General features: G+C 44.0%; 1 protein-coding gene across 3 annotated transcripts in view; it reads left to right on the top strand.

Moving 5' to 3' along the window:
* Positions 1-16,736, top strand: part of ADCY8 (adenylate cyclase 8) — a 219,017-nt gene that overhangs the window by 149,622 nt on the left and 52,659 nt on the right. For 2 of the 3 annotated variants that reach the window (XM_060286929.1, XM_030875821.2), the window contains 2 exons: positions 8,133-8,334; positions 10,399-10,488. In XM_060286929.1, coding sequence (XP_060142912.1) covers positions 8,133-8,334; positions 10,399-10,488 — 292 coding nt within the window. The remainder of the gene's footprint in view (positions 1-8,132; positions 8,335-10,398; positions 10,489-16,736) is intronic. The other variant, XM_060286928.1, reaches the window with a different exon arrangement.

Here is a 16,736-nt window from a genome sequence, read left to right as displayed (position 1 = left end):
CATATCACAGTTGGTTTTTTTGTTTTTTTAATTTTGGAGATATGTTTGATTCTACGGCTGGGACAGGAAATGTGCAAGATAGGCCTGGAACCTCTTGTCCTACTAGAATGCGAAGAAGTCATCATGCTTCTTAGTTACCTCTAAAGGACTCAGAAACTGCATTGAAGAAGCTTCCATTGTCCAAAGATGGAATAATTTTAGCCCCAGTGTGGATCATTGTTAAAACAGTCGATCAAAAACCAGCAAATATTTTAAACTTTATGAGTTTATATTGACATTTTTAAGGGTTGATAACCTTTGGTGGATGATAGGGAACTGATCTGTTGTATTGCAAACTAGTGAAAAAAGGGAAAGAAACAATTTTTTTTCCTGTCTTTCCTGCATGAACTGCAAGATCAGGTGAGTGGAAACATCATAAAATCATTCAAGCTAATACAATTTAAAGAAATTATAGAATTAAAATATCACCATTTTCCAACTCTCAATGAATTAATGGATCTAGGAGTTAACAGCACAAAAAGGAAAGACAAATGTATCTTCTGATGGAAGAACACAAGTCTGTAGTCTTATCAAAGGGGCCAAACCTGTGTGACCAGGAATCCAGTTCCCAATTTGCAGGAATCACAGGGGACAGAAGATATTGAATGAGTAGACAAAACCAAAATCCAGGATAAACAACAAGATCCTACTGTATAGCACAGGGAACTACAATCAATACCCTGTGATAAACCAAAATGGAAAAGAATATGAAAAGGTATATATATATACTTTTGTATATATATATATACAGCAGAAATTAACACAACATTGTAAATCAACTATACTTCAAGAAAATAAATTAAAAGAAAAAAAAGTAAAATCCAGACAGTGGGAAAGACTACAGGTCAAGGGCACACACTCTTCAATAAATAAATTGTGAGGAATGAGATAAAGAGAGAACCTGTAGATTTTTTCTAAAGAGTTAGAAGATAAATCAAACTTAGCAAAAAAATAGGCAAGACTAAACTGTAGTGTCTGAAAAGGATGATAAAACTATAAAGAAATGGAAAGTGGTTAACGGGATGGGAGAGAGGATTATGCCTGGAACAGGGGACGTGGATGGACCTTCGGAATGCCCCACAAAGTTCTGTTTCGTGAACTGAGTGTCCTTTATTAAGGCAGACACTTTAAAATAACTAATTAAGTGATACTTATGTGGTTTTCTGTATTTATGGTTCATTTTACAATTTTTTTAAAAAAAGTTTTAAATGAGAGAGAGAAGGAAGGACCAGGTACCTCTCCCAAATGGGGCTGGGGAAACCTTGCCTATTGTGAGCCAGATCTGTTCTAGATGCTGGGGTTATGTCACTGAACAAAAAATACAAAAAACAAGACAAAGACAAAACAAAACAAAAACAACAAGAACAAAAAAAAAACCCTTCCCTTCTGAGCCTTATAATCTAGTGGAAGGAGACAAAGAAATAATTAAAATATATGCATGTGTCTAGATGTATATATATGCTATAAATATAGCTACTTATATGCTATGTATGTAGATATGTCTATGCTATGCACGTAGATTTGTAAATGCTATGGCAATGAATAAATCAGGACAGGGTACCAGGGAATGCCACAGGAGAATGGGTTTCCTGACCACCCAAGAGCCATGTGTGGACTAGGGTCCTGGGAAAAAGGATGGTCTCAGGGTGGTAAGCTGTGGGTGTTTGTAGGGTCTTTTGCCAGATCTACCGAAACTTCCTTGACTCCCCGCTTCACTCCTGCCAGTGAGGGTGAGGATGTGGTCATATCTGGTGCACGCTTCCCTCTGGACTCTGGGAGCACAGGGCGTTGACATTCCCAACAAACATCCTGTGAGCACTTGCTATGTGCCTGTCTGTGCTGGACCCTGGGGCCACACAGTCACAATCCCTGGCATCATACAGCTTACAGCCTACTTGGGGGAAGAAATGAGTTGAACAACTATAATATAGTGCTACCACTGAGGATGGGGAAAGGGTGGCATGGGCTGTGTAGGAGTGCGGTGAGGTGGAGGGATCAGGGCAGCCTTCCCAGGGGAGGTGACACTGACACCTCAGCCGCGTCCTGAAGGATTCTCCCGGTTATGCGAGAGGACTGAGAAGGAGGGGAGTGGGAAGGGCTGGAAACTGGGTGTTTTGGAGGTGAGGGTTTTGTTAGCCTTGTGGAGGATTTGTGACTGGCTGGCAGAGAAGACTTCATTGAAGCCTTTTAATCCAGGAAGTGACATGATTGGATTTGTGTTTAGAAGCGTCTCACTGGATGATGATAGGAGGGGATCAGGTCTGGACCTGGGAAGACCATCTGGGAGGGGATTGCAAAACTCCAGGCAACAAATAATAGGGACAAGATAGTGGCAGTGAACCAGAGAGGACGAATGGGCTCGGTATTTAGGATGGAGGGTTGACAGTTCCCAGGACTGACCAGGTGCGGGGGATGAGACAGAAGGAGGAACCCAGGAAGGACCTGAGGATCTGGACTTGAGAAGGGGTCCCAGCCCCCTTCCCAGAAGGGGTGACCAAGGAAGATGAGCCGCCTTGATGCCCAATTCCTGGGTTCGGGGGAAGAGATCTGGAACCTCGCCTAGCAGCTGGCTTGATGGAGTCCCTCTGACTGTGGGGTACAAGCTGAAGCCAGGAGCTAAAATACCAGCCAGCACCCCAACCTCACTTGCTCAGTGAAGAGAAAAAACTGATAGTGAAGACAGCGTCAAAGCTGAGCTCTGACCACACAGCCCACATGTAGCGGGAACTGAGCAGCCTGTGGGCCCCAGACACAGCCCAAGCTTTCTTCACTGTGAGCTCATTTCCCCTCCAACTCACTTTGTTTCTGATTGATTCTCTGCGACTGAACAGATGGTAGGTGACTTTCACTCGCGTTTCTTCCATCATGGACTTTGTAGCAGACGAGGCAATCTCTGCTCATATGACCACAGCTAATTCCCAGCCCCCAAAGCAAAAATTAATGGACCCTGGCAAAGAAAGACAGTGCTTGCCTAGCGCTTTCCTTTAATTTCCACATGCGTGCAGCTGTTCCTCTCCCAGAAGGGGAAACTGAGGAAAGGCCAGACAATACCTTTTGTAATTATAGAACAGTGTATCTAAGTCTGCATGCATGGTAATGACAGAGGGATGGAGGGAGGGAAGAGGTAGGAGGGAAAGGGAAAAAGAGAGAGGGAGCAAGCAAGAGAGGGCAGATAGAGAGGAAAGAAAGAGGCCCTGGATATTAATAGATCTACTTACTGTGCATCTTACTGGCTATGTGTCTGTACTTGACCTCCCTGAAGCCTCAGTTTTCTCATCTGTAAAATGGGAATAACAATGCCAACTTCCCAGGGTTGCTGTAAGAATTAAATGAACCATACCTATTTTGATAAATCCTGGTTCCCCTTCCCTTCTTGAGTCACCATATCTTCACCTAATGAAGAGGCTAAAAATACTGACTTCTCAGGGTTGCTACAGGATCAAATGCACTATTGGACTCGCAGGCTCTTTGCAGATTCTCGAGGATAGTCCAGGGTCATCTTTCAGTCTGCATTTCTGTTTCCGAATGCACCACAAGCTGCTAGAGGCTACTCGCTCATCCCCCCAGATCCCTGCCTCCCCAGCAAACCTCCAGTCATGGTACCAACCCAGACCCTGCTTTAAAGACACACTGCAGAGGGTAAATTAGAACTTAACATCTAGAAATGATTTGGGTAGAGCTGTTCGCAGATCCCTTGCCATTCTTTTTCAGATTTGATTTCAGAAATGAAAGGTTCCCTTGCCTCTTACGTACACCAACAATGCAAAAGCAAATTCAGAATCCCTGGTTGCCTGAGTAGCTCTATAATTAGATAAAAATTACAGTCCAATGTTATAATGTTTATGTGTGCAGAAATAAATGAACGCTGAAGAGCTGCTGCAGAATTTCCAGAGGAATTTTATACATAGCGCCAGTACCTTGCTTAGAAAGTGTCTTGCAGTTCATACTCTTCCCAGACATCTTTAAGATGCCTTTAAGTTTCCTGATTTTCACCATGACTAGAGAAAGAAAATGAATGTTTCCTTGAGTTCTTATTATGTGCTAAGCATTACATTGCTTTATTACTTTAACCTCAGAGCCTCCTTTAAGAGGTGGACTTAAAAATCCCAGGTTTGCAGACTAAAATAAGATGCACCAAAAACTTTAAAAACTAAGATGCTCAGAAGAATGATACCTTGCCCAAGGCGCGTTACTGGTTATGTCTCAGAGCTACAGGTTCAAATCCACAGGGCTTGGCTCTTGCCTGCCTTTCACTTCCTGCCCATCAGGACTTCCTGGGGCAACCTGAGCTTCCTTGCTTAGAGGAAGAGGTGGCCTGGTCAAGGGGAAGAGATGACCAAGCCTCTTCCCACAGGGAAGGTCAAGGAGGAAGAGACGACAAGCATCTGAACTTCCCATAAACACTGACCTTTAACAGCGACACTGCCCTCCAGTGAGAACCAGGTCCACTGAACACTCCAGATGCACTCCAAGCAGGAGGGTTGGCCCTTCTTCCTACTTGAAAAGGACGCAGCAGAAGGGCAGGCAGAGGGGCTGGGAGTGCAGATGGCAATACAGCCTAAGAAGGCTGGTGAGAAGAGAAACAGTCTTCTCTCCCCACAAAAAGGAAAAGTCAGTGAGTATTTGTTGAGCACTTTCTATGTACTTAGCCTTATGCCAGGTGTCTTGGAAGAATCCAAAGAAAGACCGAGCCTTGAAGGATGACCAGGATGTTCCCCACCCCCCAGCCCCCGGAGAGTGAGAAAATACAGAGGTAGGAGTAGCACAGCATGTAGGGCATGTGCTTGAGGATTTGCCCATGGCGTACAAGAGGTGGAGAAAGAGAAAAGGCAGCAGTGAGAACCAGGGGCACCCTTCTAGGTCGATGTGCCATGTGAAGGTCTGTAGGTTACCTGGATGGCGGCTGTGACCATGAGAGAGTTTGAGTCTCCTGCTGGGCGGCTTTCAGACTCAACCTTGGCCTGATTTGCTTCTTCCTTCGCTTTGGAACAAGATATTTGTGTTCTCAATGGCTGCTTCACAGTGTTGAGACACATCTCAGCCTTGGAATTGGCCCCTTCTCTCCTGGGAGTGCCTGACAAAGCAATCCACCTGCATTCTCTGTCATTTGCTTCCCCTGGGTGCCCAGGAATAATGGTGTGTTGTCAGGGAGTGTTTTTCCAGCTTGTGTGGGGGGAAGTTACCCATCTGCGTAGGGCCCTCTGGGAACCCACTGCTACACAGACCTTCTGTTCTTATCTAAAACACCTGCAGAGATTTCCTATCAAGGTGATCCATAAAATCAAAACTGTGCAAGCATTAACAACAACAACAAAAACCCTCCAACAATGATAGCTGGGCTGTAGGAGAAGTCACTTTCCAGCCTCCGTGATGCTTGACCACGCAGAGGAAATTGACAGTCTTGGTTACCCCGTCCTTTAAATGTCTTACACTCCAGCTCTCATGATGCCGTGCACTCCTGCTCTCCTGTGTACTGACTACATTTCCTAAATTCCCTTTGATGCCATCTCTTCTTCTGGCCCGTTGGCTTCTCCCGTAGCTTCACCTTTGGTCCTCTTATTTCTTACTCTGCACACTCTCTTTGGGCAGTTTTCTCCAATCTCAGATTTTTCAACCACCGCCTACATGCTCCGAACCCAGAGTGCTAGAACCATCCCTCTAGCTGCCTAGACGTCTCCAGCTGGAGGATCCACAAGCACCCAAAATTCAACTGGCTCAAAATCAAATGTAACCCTTCACCTCTGTAGACTAGCTTTTCTTCCTGCACTTAACCCAGGTAAGATGGTGAAAGCATTCATGTTGCTCATAATGACTTACCTCTCCCAAAAGCCCCCCTACACACACATATAAAACACTTATTAAGATTATCTCCATAGGGATTTCCCTGGTGGCACAGTGGTTAAGAATCCATCTACCAATGCAGGGGACACGGGTTCGAGCCCTGGTCCCGGAAGATCCCACATGCCGCAGAGGAACGAAGCCCATGCGCCACAACTACTGAGCCTGCGCTCTAGAGCCCACGAGCCACAACTACTGAAACTCGCACGCCTAGAGCCTGTGCTCTGCAACAAGAGAAGCCACCTCAATGAGAAGCCCGTGCGCTGCAATGAAGAGCAGCCCCTGCTCACCACAACTTGAGAAAACCTTTGCGCAGCAACGAAGACCCAACACGGCCAAAAATAAATAAATAAATAAATAAAGATTACCTCCACATAGTTCCTTGAACGTCCCAATTATCAGTGCTATTACCCTATGTCCCTTCCTCGTTAATTCAGGCCTCAACTATATAAACCTTCTAAATACTTTCTCTCCGCTTCAGTCCCACCACCTCCCACCACAGTTGTCTTTCACACTCACCTGATTAGACATCTTAAATATCAGTGCATTGCCCACAGGCAGAGCTCTCTCGCACAGCATTTATTGGACCACTTGTTCTCCAGTCCCAAAGCCTCACCACCTGGCTCACCGAAAAACTCTAAACACACTGGTCACTCCCATTCCTCTGTTACTTTGTTCACATTCCCCAGTCTTTCCTCCCAAAACTCCTTCTCTTCAACCTCCAAGACCTAACCCCAATGTCACCTCTTCTGTGAAGCCTTCCTTGATTTCCTTTCTTATTTTCTAAAAGATGTTTGTTTATAACCTTTTCTATATCATAACATAATATGTAATAGTTCATCATTTGTATATCCATATTCCCCTCTAGATTATGATCTCCTAGAAGATGGGCAAGATGTGTCTCTCATCCTGGTACCCCCTGATGCCTACCTAGGAAGAAAGCTTGTTGAACGAATAAATGTCACAATGAAACCACAGAAGCAAAAAAGATTACTGCAAATATGGGACATACATTACTCACCAAAATGATTAGAATAGCAGAGTGGACTTTAAATCCTAGGTCTAACACTTACCAACTCAGTAACCCCTGGGAAGTTACTCCTCTCTGAGCCTTAAATCTTCATGTGAAAAAAGAGATCAAAAGACCTCTTAGGTTTGTTCTAAGGAATGGAAACGAGGTATTGTATATAAAGTGCTTAGCATAGTGCCTAGCACGTAATCAGAGCTCAATACAGTACTTACGCTAGTATTATTAATAATAAGAAAATTCCGGCAAGAGGATAAGAAGAGTAGCATTAGAAGAAGGTGGGTTCAACTTCATTCACTAAATGTACATTTATTGAGCTCCAGTCAACACATTAAAGCCAAATGAAGGAGCTTCACTTTTTAGAGGAAGGAACGGATATAAAATCTCCCACCGTGTCCGTTAAGGCACCATTTAACATGCAGCAGTTTGCTGGCTAAAATAGAGGTAGAGAAATGACAGGTGCCAGCCAAGGACACAAGTGGCTGGACAGAGACTAGAGAGCAAGGGATAAATTCCCAGGGAGAATCCTGGTGATAAGTTGGCTGATAAGGAGAGGAAGCAGATGCCTCCAGAGATGGGGTTTTAGATCACCGCCTGACACCCAACAGAGGTGCCCACTAGGCAGGAGCTACCACAGGACCAAGCTTTGAAGCCTGAGATGCAGAGTTGGTTGTGATGTTGAAGCCTTGGGCAAGTATGAGCTCTACATACCCATGTCCCACACAGCACATAGTATAGTCTTTGCAAACCGTGATGTTCACTAAGGAAACTGAGCAACGTGCAGAGGTGCCAAGTGCAGTTCTTGGCATCAGAGCGGCCAAGAGGGAAAATGCTTCCTAAAACCCACCTTGAAGGGGAAAGTGCGTGTGGGTCTCTCCCACAGCCAGAGTACTGAGATAGAATTCCAGTGGTGTGTTGCCTTGGCAGCAGGCCTAGTGAGAAAGAGGAATGAGACAAGAAGTGGGAAAAAATGGGCAGAAGCAATAGATCAAGCCAGATGTTTGATGCTCATTGCAAAGTTTCTCAATAGAATATTCTAGGGATGGATTTAATTGGTTTAAGAAGTCTTCTGTTAATAGCCCTTTTCTTGAACAAACAGAGCTTTAGAGGAATTACGGGGTGCAAGGAGTGGGAAAGGGCGATCATGAATGTGATTGCCAGAGTTGCTCATCGAGAGGGGATCACACGATTAATGCCACGTGACCCAACGTTCTGTGTTTCCCTGCAGGGTGATGCCAATGGCCATCCAGTTTTCCATCCTGATTATGCTGCACTCGGCTTTGGTCCTCATCACCACAGCGGAGGATTATAAGTGTTTGCCCCTGGTCCTCCGGAAAACTTGCTGTTGGATTAACGAGACCTATTTGGCCAGGAATGTCATCATCTTTGCGTCCATCTTGATTAATTTCCTGGGCGCCATCCTAAATATCGTAAGCATTCCAAGCCCTTTGGTATCTAGTGTGTAGTCAGGAATTAAGAGTTTATGGAACCTGCAGCTTCTTACCTTGCCTTCCTTGGTACTAGTTATCTTCATGTGCCTGGTCCAGCCCCAAGCTCAGGGTTAGAGAAGGAAGATGTGGCTAAACTGTCAGAACTGTGCATTTTCCTGGTGGAAAACTGTCTTTTTCCCAGTGGCAGAGGTTATTTGCTCTAAAGGAGCTCCAAACAGCCTTAAGTTTCTGTACTTTCAGTGGCCAGTGAATCATAATCGTAAATAAGAGTTACTGCTTATTAAGTTCCCACCTGCTATGTGCCATGCACTGAAGGAGGAACTGTATGTGTTTTTCATGTTTAATCCTCACATAAACCCCGTGAGGTAAGTCTCATTATCCCCACTTTATGGCTGAGGAAACTGAGGCTCAGAGACATGAAATAACTTGCTACTAAGGTCTGTCTGACTCCATGACTCACGCTCGTTCTCATATGCCAAATTGTATCTCTGGGAGTGGGAGTGGGGGGATGGGAATAAATAGCTGTCCTTTATTTACTGAGCACCTACTGTGTGCCACAGGTAGGTATTATTGTTCCCATGTAACGGATGAGGAAACTGCATTTCAGGAAGGTTGAGCATCTCACCTATGACGTTCTAAGTGTTCATGTTGGATGTGACACATTGAACTCGGATGAATCTCCAACTGCCGTATTTATCATTGTTTTAATTTGGTGATCCACGCTTTAATGATTTCATTTTCTCTCTAGAATGGTAACATAGTCGCTCTAGGCATTATCTGTGTCTATCCAAATAGTCCGTGTTGTCCATGATTTAGGGATCTAGATTTTAGGAGAGATTTATCTGATCCCAGGTTTTGAACATTGAGGGAGGCTAGTTGAGGCATCGTCTTGTGGCTGAAACCATCATTGTGCCCTTTGGGCCTAAGGGAGGGTCTCCAAGTGTTCAGGGACCCAAACTGTGAACCCCACAATTGTCAGCCCCTGTGTTGGAGGTTTATACTGCCTGAAATCCATTGTCCAAATTGGCCCAATAATTACTTAGAGTATATGTCGCTCAAGCTCTGCGGTTGGCCTTGTAGTAAAGGAGTCTATGAAGAAAGAGGGAAATCCCCAAAGAAAAGGGAAACCATAATCTAATTAAATTCATCATCTAATGAACATTTTATAGATTATGGCAATTGAAAATGGAAGTACTTAGGATCATTGATCACAGACTGCCAAGTCGTAGCCAGGATCTCAAGTCTTGATGAATCAGATGTTCCTGGGGTGCAGGATTTGGAAATAAACCCAATGACTGTAGGTCAGGGTTACCTCTGGGGCCAACCGTGCCACAGTGGAGTGGAAGTTCAGAGGCTTTGGAGTCAGATAGACCTGCGTTCAAATCTCAGCTCCACCACTTACCAGCTTGGCAACCCTGGACAAGTTACTTTGCTTCTCGGAGTTTCATATTTTTCAGTTGTAAAATGGGGATAAAAGTAGTAGCTACGTCACAAGGTGGTCGTGAGGCCTTTTTGTACAAAGTCTCTGGCACAGCACGGGCGCTCGGCCACCGGGACCTATGCTTTTCTGAGTGCCACAGAATCTCCTACAGCAATTTCTGGCCTAGGAAATGCCCACCTCCCCGACGCTAAGCGTCTTTCTGGAAAGCGTGCCCCCTTGGATCCCTCAAATCTGCCCAGCTGTTGACGTGGAGACAGGCTGTGAGTGTTCCCAGACCTTTTCTCCTGCCACCTGGCTCTCTCTTCAAAGCCCCACTTCAGTGACCCTCTGGGAGGGGGTCAACAGAGCAGTCTTACCCAGGTTTCGTGACTGGCTTGCAAATGTTTTTTCTGAGCCAGTACTTTCTTTAAAAATGAAAGGAAAAATCCCAGCTGGCACTGAATTCTGAAATCAAACCCCTCTAGGGCCTGGCCTGCTCCAGGCATTTGCCGAAACCCAAGAGCAGTAGCAGAGGACTCCGTCTCCAGCTTACACTGACTTTGTTGTTCCTGTGTTTTTTTTTTTGTTTGTTTCTTGTTGTTCTTTTTTTTCTTAATCCGCAGCTGTGGTGTGATTTTGACAAGTCGATACCCTTGAAGAACCTGACTTTCAATTCCTCAGCTGTGTTTACAGATATCTGCTCCTACCCAGAGGTATTTATTCACGAGCTCCCCTTGGCGAGACTGGGGCTTAGGTATCTCCACAGCTCCAGAAGAACAGGACTGGCTGAGGGCCTTATACATGCTAGCACTCCAGAGGCCCGTCTTCCCTCCGCTGCCTCTCCTGTATCTTCTGCTTCTCCCTCTGCCTCTTTCCTGCTCGCTCCTCTGCCTCTCCTTCCCGTTTCTCTCTTCCTTATTCTCCCTCCTCCTTTTCTTTCTTCTGCACTTTCCCCTCCATCCACTTTCCTCTTTCCCTTTTCCTTCTCTTCCCTTCTCATTTCCTGTAACTCGTCTTAAAGCCCTAGAGCAGAATGTGCTGTTATCTCCAACATAGGGCAGGGCACAGAGTTATCGCTCAACGTTCGCGGCACTGGAAAAGGAAGGAGGGAAGGAAGAAAGAAAGGAAGGAGGGAAGGAGGGAAAAAGGAAGGAAGCAAGAGGAAATAGAAGGAAGGAAGGAAGTGCAGAAAACAACAGCTAAACATAAATCAAAGTGGTATAGAAAATGCCCAGAGCATCACAAACTCAGGAGGTATCCCAACAGGACACTCACCGTCATATTGTAAGTCTGACCCTCTCTTGGCTACATAGCTGCTAGTCTGGCCCTGGGCCTTAGGGTCAGTTTAAGGGGTCAGGCAAAGGACAGTCTTTGGCTCTGTTAAGCCATGACCCAGATCTTCACATATTGGGATGTAAGTTCTGGGTCAGGAGGGAAGACAGTTGGGACGTCCCAGTAGGCCCCAGCCAACCCTACACCTTGAAGACCTTGGGTAGGTTTTTATTCTCTGAGACCCCCTCCAATGTGTGGTGGAGGAAAGGCTCTCTGTTATCTCACCTTGGCCCCAGAATTGGTCTGAGAAACGTTCTGAGAAGGACAGAAAGCCTCACCTCTGACCCCAGATATAGAGCATCTACTTGATATGCATAACATCGTAAAATCTTCAGGATATGTGGAGGATGCTATGACCATCTCCATGTTGTAGGTAATGAAACTCAGGCTCAGAAAGTAGCTTGCTCAGTGCTACTCATGCCTGGCTTCCATTCTTTCTCATTTCTCTTCATTCTTCCTCCCTTTCTGTCCTTCCCTTATTAATTCAGTTATTAAGATCTAGCACTGCAGTTCGAACCATATCTGGCTTATTCTTGAGCTCATACTTATGAATCCAGGCTCCGTCCCTAGGGAAGAACCAGGCTGTTCCTAAGGAAGCCCTGAGCAGGATGGGACTGGCTCTGGTTTCAGGGCTGTGTGGGGCAGACCATGTGCTCTGGGACTCTCCCACCAAGTAATGAGTGAGCTCCGATTTTGTAAACTCTGTGGGACACCAGCTCCCTGAGAACTTCGCAGTTTGGAGGGCATGAGGAGTGTCCCAAGAGGCAGTAAGTTGGCCAAGAATCAGACATTTAGAGTTAGGCAAACGCTGGATTTCACTCCCAGTTGAGCCCCTTTACTTGGTAGCAGTAGAATCTTGAATCAGTTCATACTCTCTCTGAACCTCAGCTTCCTCATCTGTAAAGTGGGAAAAATAATACCTCCTTCACACGGTGATTGTGGAATTAAAGAATATCATGTTCTCGCAGTGCCTACCTAGATGAGGTGGCACACGTTGAGTTTCTAACGTGTGGTCTGACATGAAGTTGGTGTTTGCGAAGTACTAATCTGGACCTCTGAATCAACACTTGATGTATACCCTTGGCCCCAAATTGAACTCCAAAACTCAGGACCACAGCACGCATGGATTTCCCCGTCCTGAGAAAGGGGTGGGGAAGCTTCTGGATCACAGAGCTTCATCTCTGTGCCTCCGCAAAATAAGGATGAAAGTAATACCTTCTTGATCGGTTGTTGTGAGGATTGAGTGAATTCATCCATGTAAAGTGTTTAGAGCAACACCTACCACAAAGTATCTGCTGATTAAGTGTCAGCTGTGACTTACTTACTAAGTAAAAAGGCTTAGAGCTTGCACCATCAATATATATTTATCTATAAGTTACATACCTATACCACGGTACTAACATACCATGTACATTATGAAACATACTCATAAAATAGAAATGTTAAAAAGTGAGATAGAATAAATGAGTCCAAGTTTTAATATTTTCCTCCCACAGACAAAGGATCATCTTGCCCAGGGGTCAGCAAACTATGGCCACAGGCCAATTTCCACCTGCCACCTGTTTTGTAAATAAAGTTTGATTGGGGCACAGACACACTCATGTGTTAGCAATGTCTACAGCTGCTTGTATAATAATACAACGGTAGAGTTGAGTAGTTACAACAGAGGTGGTGTGGCCCACTAAGCCAAAAGTGTTTGCTATCTGGCCTGTTGACAAAGTCTGCCAACTTCCAACATCCCATCAGGGGCAGAAATCCCACTGGCCTAAAATGTGGGCATCTGGACTCTCTCCAACACCAGCTACTACAGCAACCTGGTTTGACCCACCATTTGCCATCCTGACATATATGGCCGTGCTTCTCTCCCTAAGGATTTGTCTACCAAACTAGAAGGAATCAAATATTCCAACCTTCTAAAAGGCTTAATCTGCACAACCACCTCCCATCACTCACAAGTGTGTGTCCGCAAGCAAATCACTTCCTCTCTCTGAGCCTTGGTTTCCTCGTCTGTATACTGGACCTTTCCACCTCACCCGTGAGAAACGATTCTCAGGCCGGAAGCAGTTGATTAAGCTGGATGATGTGACATAAACATGAGAGGCTGTCATCATATATGGTATAAAGTATAGTTTATTTCTGAACTGGAGCTTGCCAATTACTAAAAAAGAGTGAAGATACAGGAAACGACCGTCAAGAAAGCCGTGTCCCAACTATGATTTGAGAGGTAGTCTAAGAGGGGAGCGAAGAGACATAGGTTTGTAAAGTGAATGACAGGCACGTGCACAAACCATTCCCATCATCTCAAACACCAGAATGCGGTTCTCGGGAGGCTCAATGGGAAGATCTTCATTTTACAATCGAGCCCCTTTAGTCTATGCTCTGGCACATTTGAATGACTAGTCAACTGTACTTGCAAGAGCAATCAGTATGCTATGGTTTTAAAGGGTCCCTGAGACGCAATTTTCCCTAGAAGTCTAATCATCTGCGTCTTTGTATCCTGGCACTTTCTGCCATTTCTCCCCCATGAATTCAGGTCCTAGCCAGCTGCAAGCCTCTCTTTTCCAAGTAGACCCAATCCCTTCGGATTACTTCCTGCCAGCTCACATATCCTTAAGGCATCATCTTAGTACCCTCACTCCATCCTTTCTATAATTTATTTATCTAACTAGGACATTTTTTTCAACCTTTCAAATTTATAAATTGCTTTAAGGAGAAAAGACAATATTGTATAATTTTCAACATTACCTTAAGGGCCCAGCACGGGACAGAGCCCACAGTCTATTTAATAGTTTTCCTTTAAAAAAGATGTATTTCCAGTGGAGTAGCAGAGACAAGATTTGCCTTGCCACCTGAAACAGCTTAAAAATAAATAAATAAATACGTGAAGCAATAGTTTTCAAGACACTGGGCATCAGGTTTTGAAGGACAGCAATCCCTGAAAAACAAGAAGCAAATTAAGTCAGCCCTGTGATTGCCAGAGCTGTATCTTGTTCTTTTTTTTTTTTTTTTTAAATTTTGTGGCCACACCACGTGGCATGTGGGATCTTAGTTCCCTGACCAGGGATCGAACCCACACCCCTGCCGTGGAAGTGCTGAGTCTTAACCAGTGGACAGACAGGAAAGTCCCATGTATCTTGCTGTAAGAGATCTTGTTTTCAGACTGGCTCAGGTTGGAAGAACACACATGGAACCCTGTGCAACTCCCGGATTTGAGGAGACAGAGCCGAGAATCTGGGGGGACCAAGGTGGCTAGAGTTTGTAGGACTCACTGCCAGAGAGAAGAGAGTTGCAGAGACAGAGAAAAGCTCAGAGATCTGCAGAGGGTCCGATCAGTGCATGCATGTGAGGAAGCTAAGCAATGCTTGGGAAAGAACCATCTGAAAGGATTAGTGCCCAGCGCTCACACAGGGCTGGGAATAGTGTCTTTTCCCACCAACCAGACTGAAAAACATCATAATTCGTGGGGCATTAAGTAGAGCAATCGGATGAGTCCTGCTGCAGTAGCATACAATAATTATCCCTAGATTCTATGCTGCTCTAGTTCTTCCTAAAAAATCTTAAAAGACTGAAAGTCTAAGAAGACTTTTCTTCTTTCTGTTTAAGGTCAACCTGTTTGTGTGTGTGTGCGTGTGTGTGTGTATTACAAAAATGAAAATAAATCCAATCAGATAATGAAATAAACATATAGGGCAATCAGTCTTTAGGTAGGGATAAATTACTGTAAAAGAAATGAGTCCTACATAGTTTTCCCTTCAAATCAAGCGTTTTGTTGCTTAATAAACTTCTTGTTTAAAGAAATAATGAGAAATATCTTATATTAGAAAATGTGAAGTTATATTTCTATATTGGAAAAGAATGTTCATATCAGTCTTCTTTGTGATAGCCAAAAACTGGAAACAACCCAAATGTCTATAAACAGATGAAAGGGTATAAAAAACTGTAGACTATCCATCCAGTGAACTACTGCTCATCAGTAGTAAGAAATGATCTATGGATATATGTGCAATAACATGGCTGAATCCTAAGATCATTATGCTGAAGGAAATAAGCCAAAAAAACAAAAGTGTGCATTTTCATGGTCCCACTGATCTAAAACTCTAGAAAATGCGAATTGATACGTAATAGCAGAAAGAAATCAGTGGTTTCCTGGCTTGGGATGTGGGAGGGAGGAATTATAAAGGGATACAATGAAACTCATGCAAGTGTTCATTTTCTTGACTGTGATGGTTTCACCGACTTAAGCAAATACTGAAGCTCATCAAATTGTGTACGTTAGATATATGCAGTTCATCGTAGGTCAATCATAACTCAATAAAGCCATTTAAAACGTTAAGTACAAAAGAGGAATCAGAAAGACAGACAGAGAAAGACAAGAGGGAAGCAGAATTACAGAGAGTCTGTTAGAAACCTGTAGTCAGAACATTTTGGCTTAAATGGCAGCTCTGATGCTTATAACTGTGGTCTTGAGCAACTTACTGAAGCTCTTGGAGCCTCATTTCCACCCTGGGGGTAACAACTGTGCCTGCCTCACAGGGTTGTCAGGAGACTTAGGTTGATAGAACATATGTATACACTTACTATAGTTCCTGGTACAAAATAAATGCTCATTAAACATCAGTCATCTTGATGATGATGATGATGATGATGAAGATGAGAGAAGAAAGGGGGAGTTAAAAGAGGAAGATAAAAGGGAGAAAAAGCAAAAAGGAGCAAAAAAGCAGGAAGAGAAACAATGAAAAGAGAAGAGAGAATCAATGATAATAAAGCAAATAAGCAGAGTTTTTTTAATTCCAAAAGTGACTGTACAAATTGGTGCTCCCCTAAACTCTTGCCTTCATTTCTCCGGTTAACTCCTCAGGTAGGAATCAGAACCTTAAGTGATTCTGAAGGAAAATTTATTCATTGTGGTCTAAAATCCCCAGCAAGTAAGTATTCAGGATAAAATTAGATTTTCCCAAGCTTCCACAGTGGCAGTCCCACCAAATAATTCAAACAAAGGATAAGTGTCAAAGAGCTCCACTGTAATTTCAGAACTTTTCATAGTTGAACAGAGGGATCTTATATAAGCTCATTTTGCTTCTACACTGAGCCAGTTTTAGGTTATGGCTAAATACACAGAGGAGGTCATTTTGTTTTTTCCCAAATAATTAATTTTTGGAATTGCCTTTCCCCACAAAGTGCCAAAAGCCGTAATAACACAGCATGATCCAAAAAGCCATTCCCATCTCACTGAAGCTTAGATTCCAAGGCTCTAAGGACATTAATTGTGCCTGGGAAACAGAATAGGCTTGAATGACAGAGGCTGTGTGGTGACATAGAGTGAGCAAGCACTCTTCTTTTGCCATTTACTAGCTGTGTAGCCTTGGGCAAGTCACCTAACCTCTCTGAGCCTCAGTTTCCTCATCTGTATAATGGGATTATTAACAATACTACCTATCTTATAAGATTGGTTGGGTGACAAATAGAGATAATATACATAAAACATTCATTGCATGTTAGCTTCTTCTCTCCCTCTCTTTCTTGAAGACTTTGGTAACTAAGAGTGAATAGTGCCTGCCCAAGAAGAGATTTGAATTTAAGGAAGAAGATAAGGATGTAACAATTTTTTTTTAAATGCGCAAGACTTTAT

This window comes from Globicephala melas, chromosome 17 (genome assembly GCF_963455315.2).
Source record: "Globicephala melas chromosome 17, mGloMel1.2, whole genome shotgun sequence".
Classification (NCBI taxonomy): Eukaryota; Metazoa; Chordata; class Mammalia; order Artiodactyla; family Delphinidae; genus Globicephala; species Globicephala melas.
The sequence above is the reverse complement of the archived record's forward strand: the minus strand, read 5'-3'. Positions and strand labels throughout refer to the sequence as shown.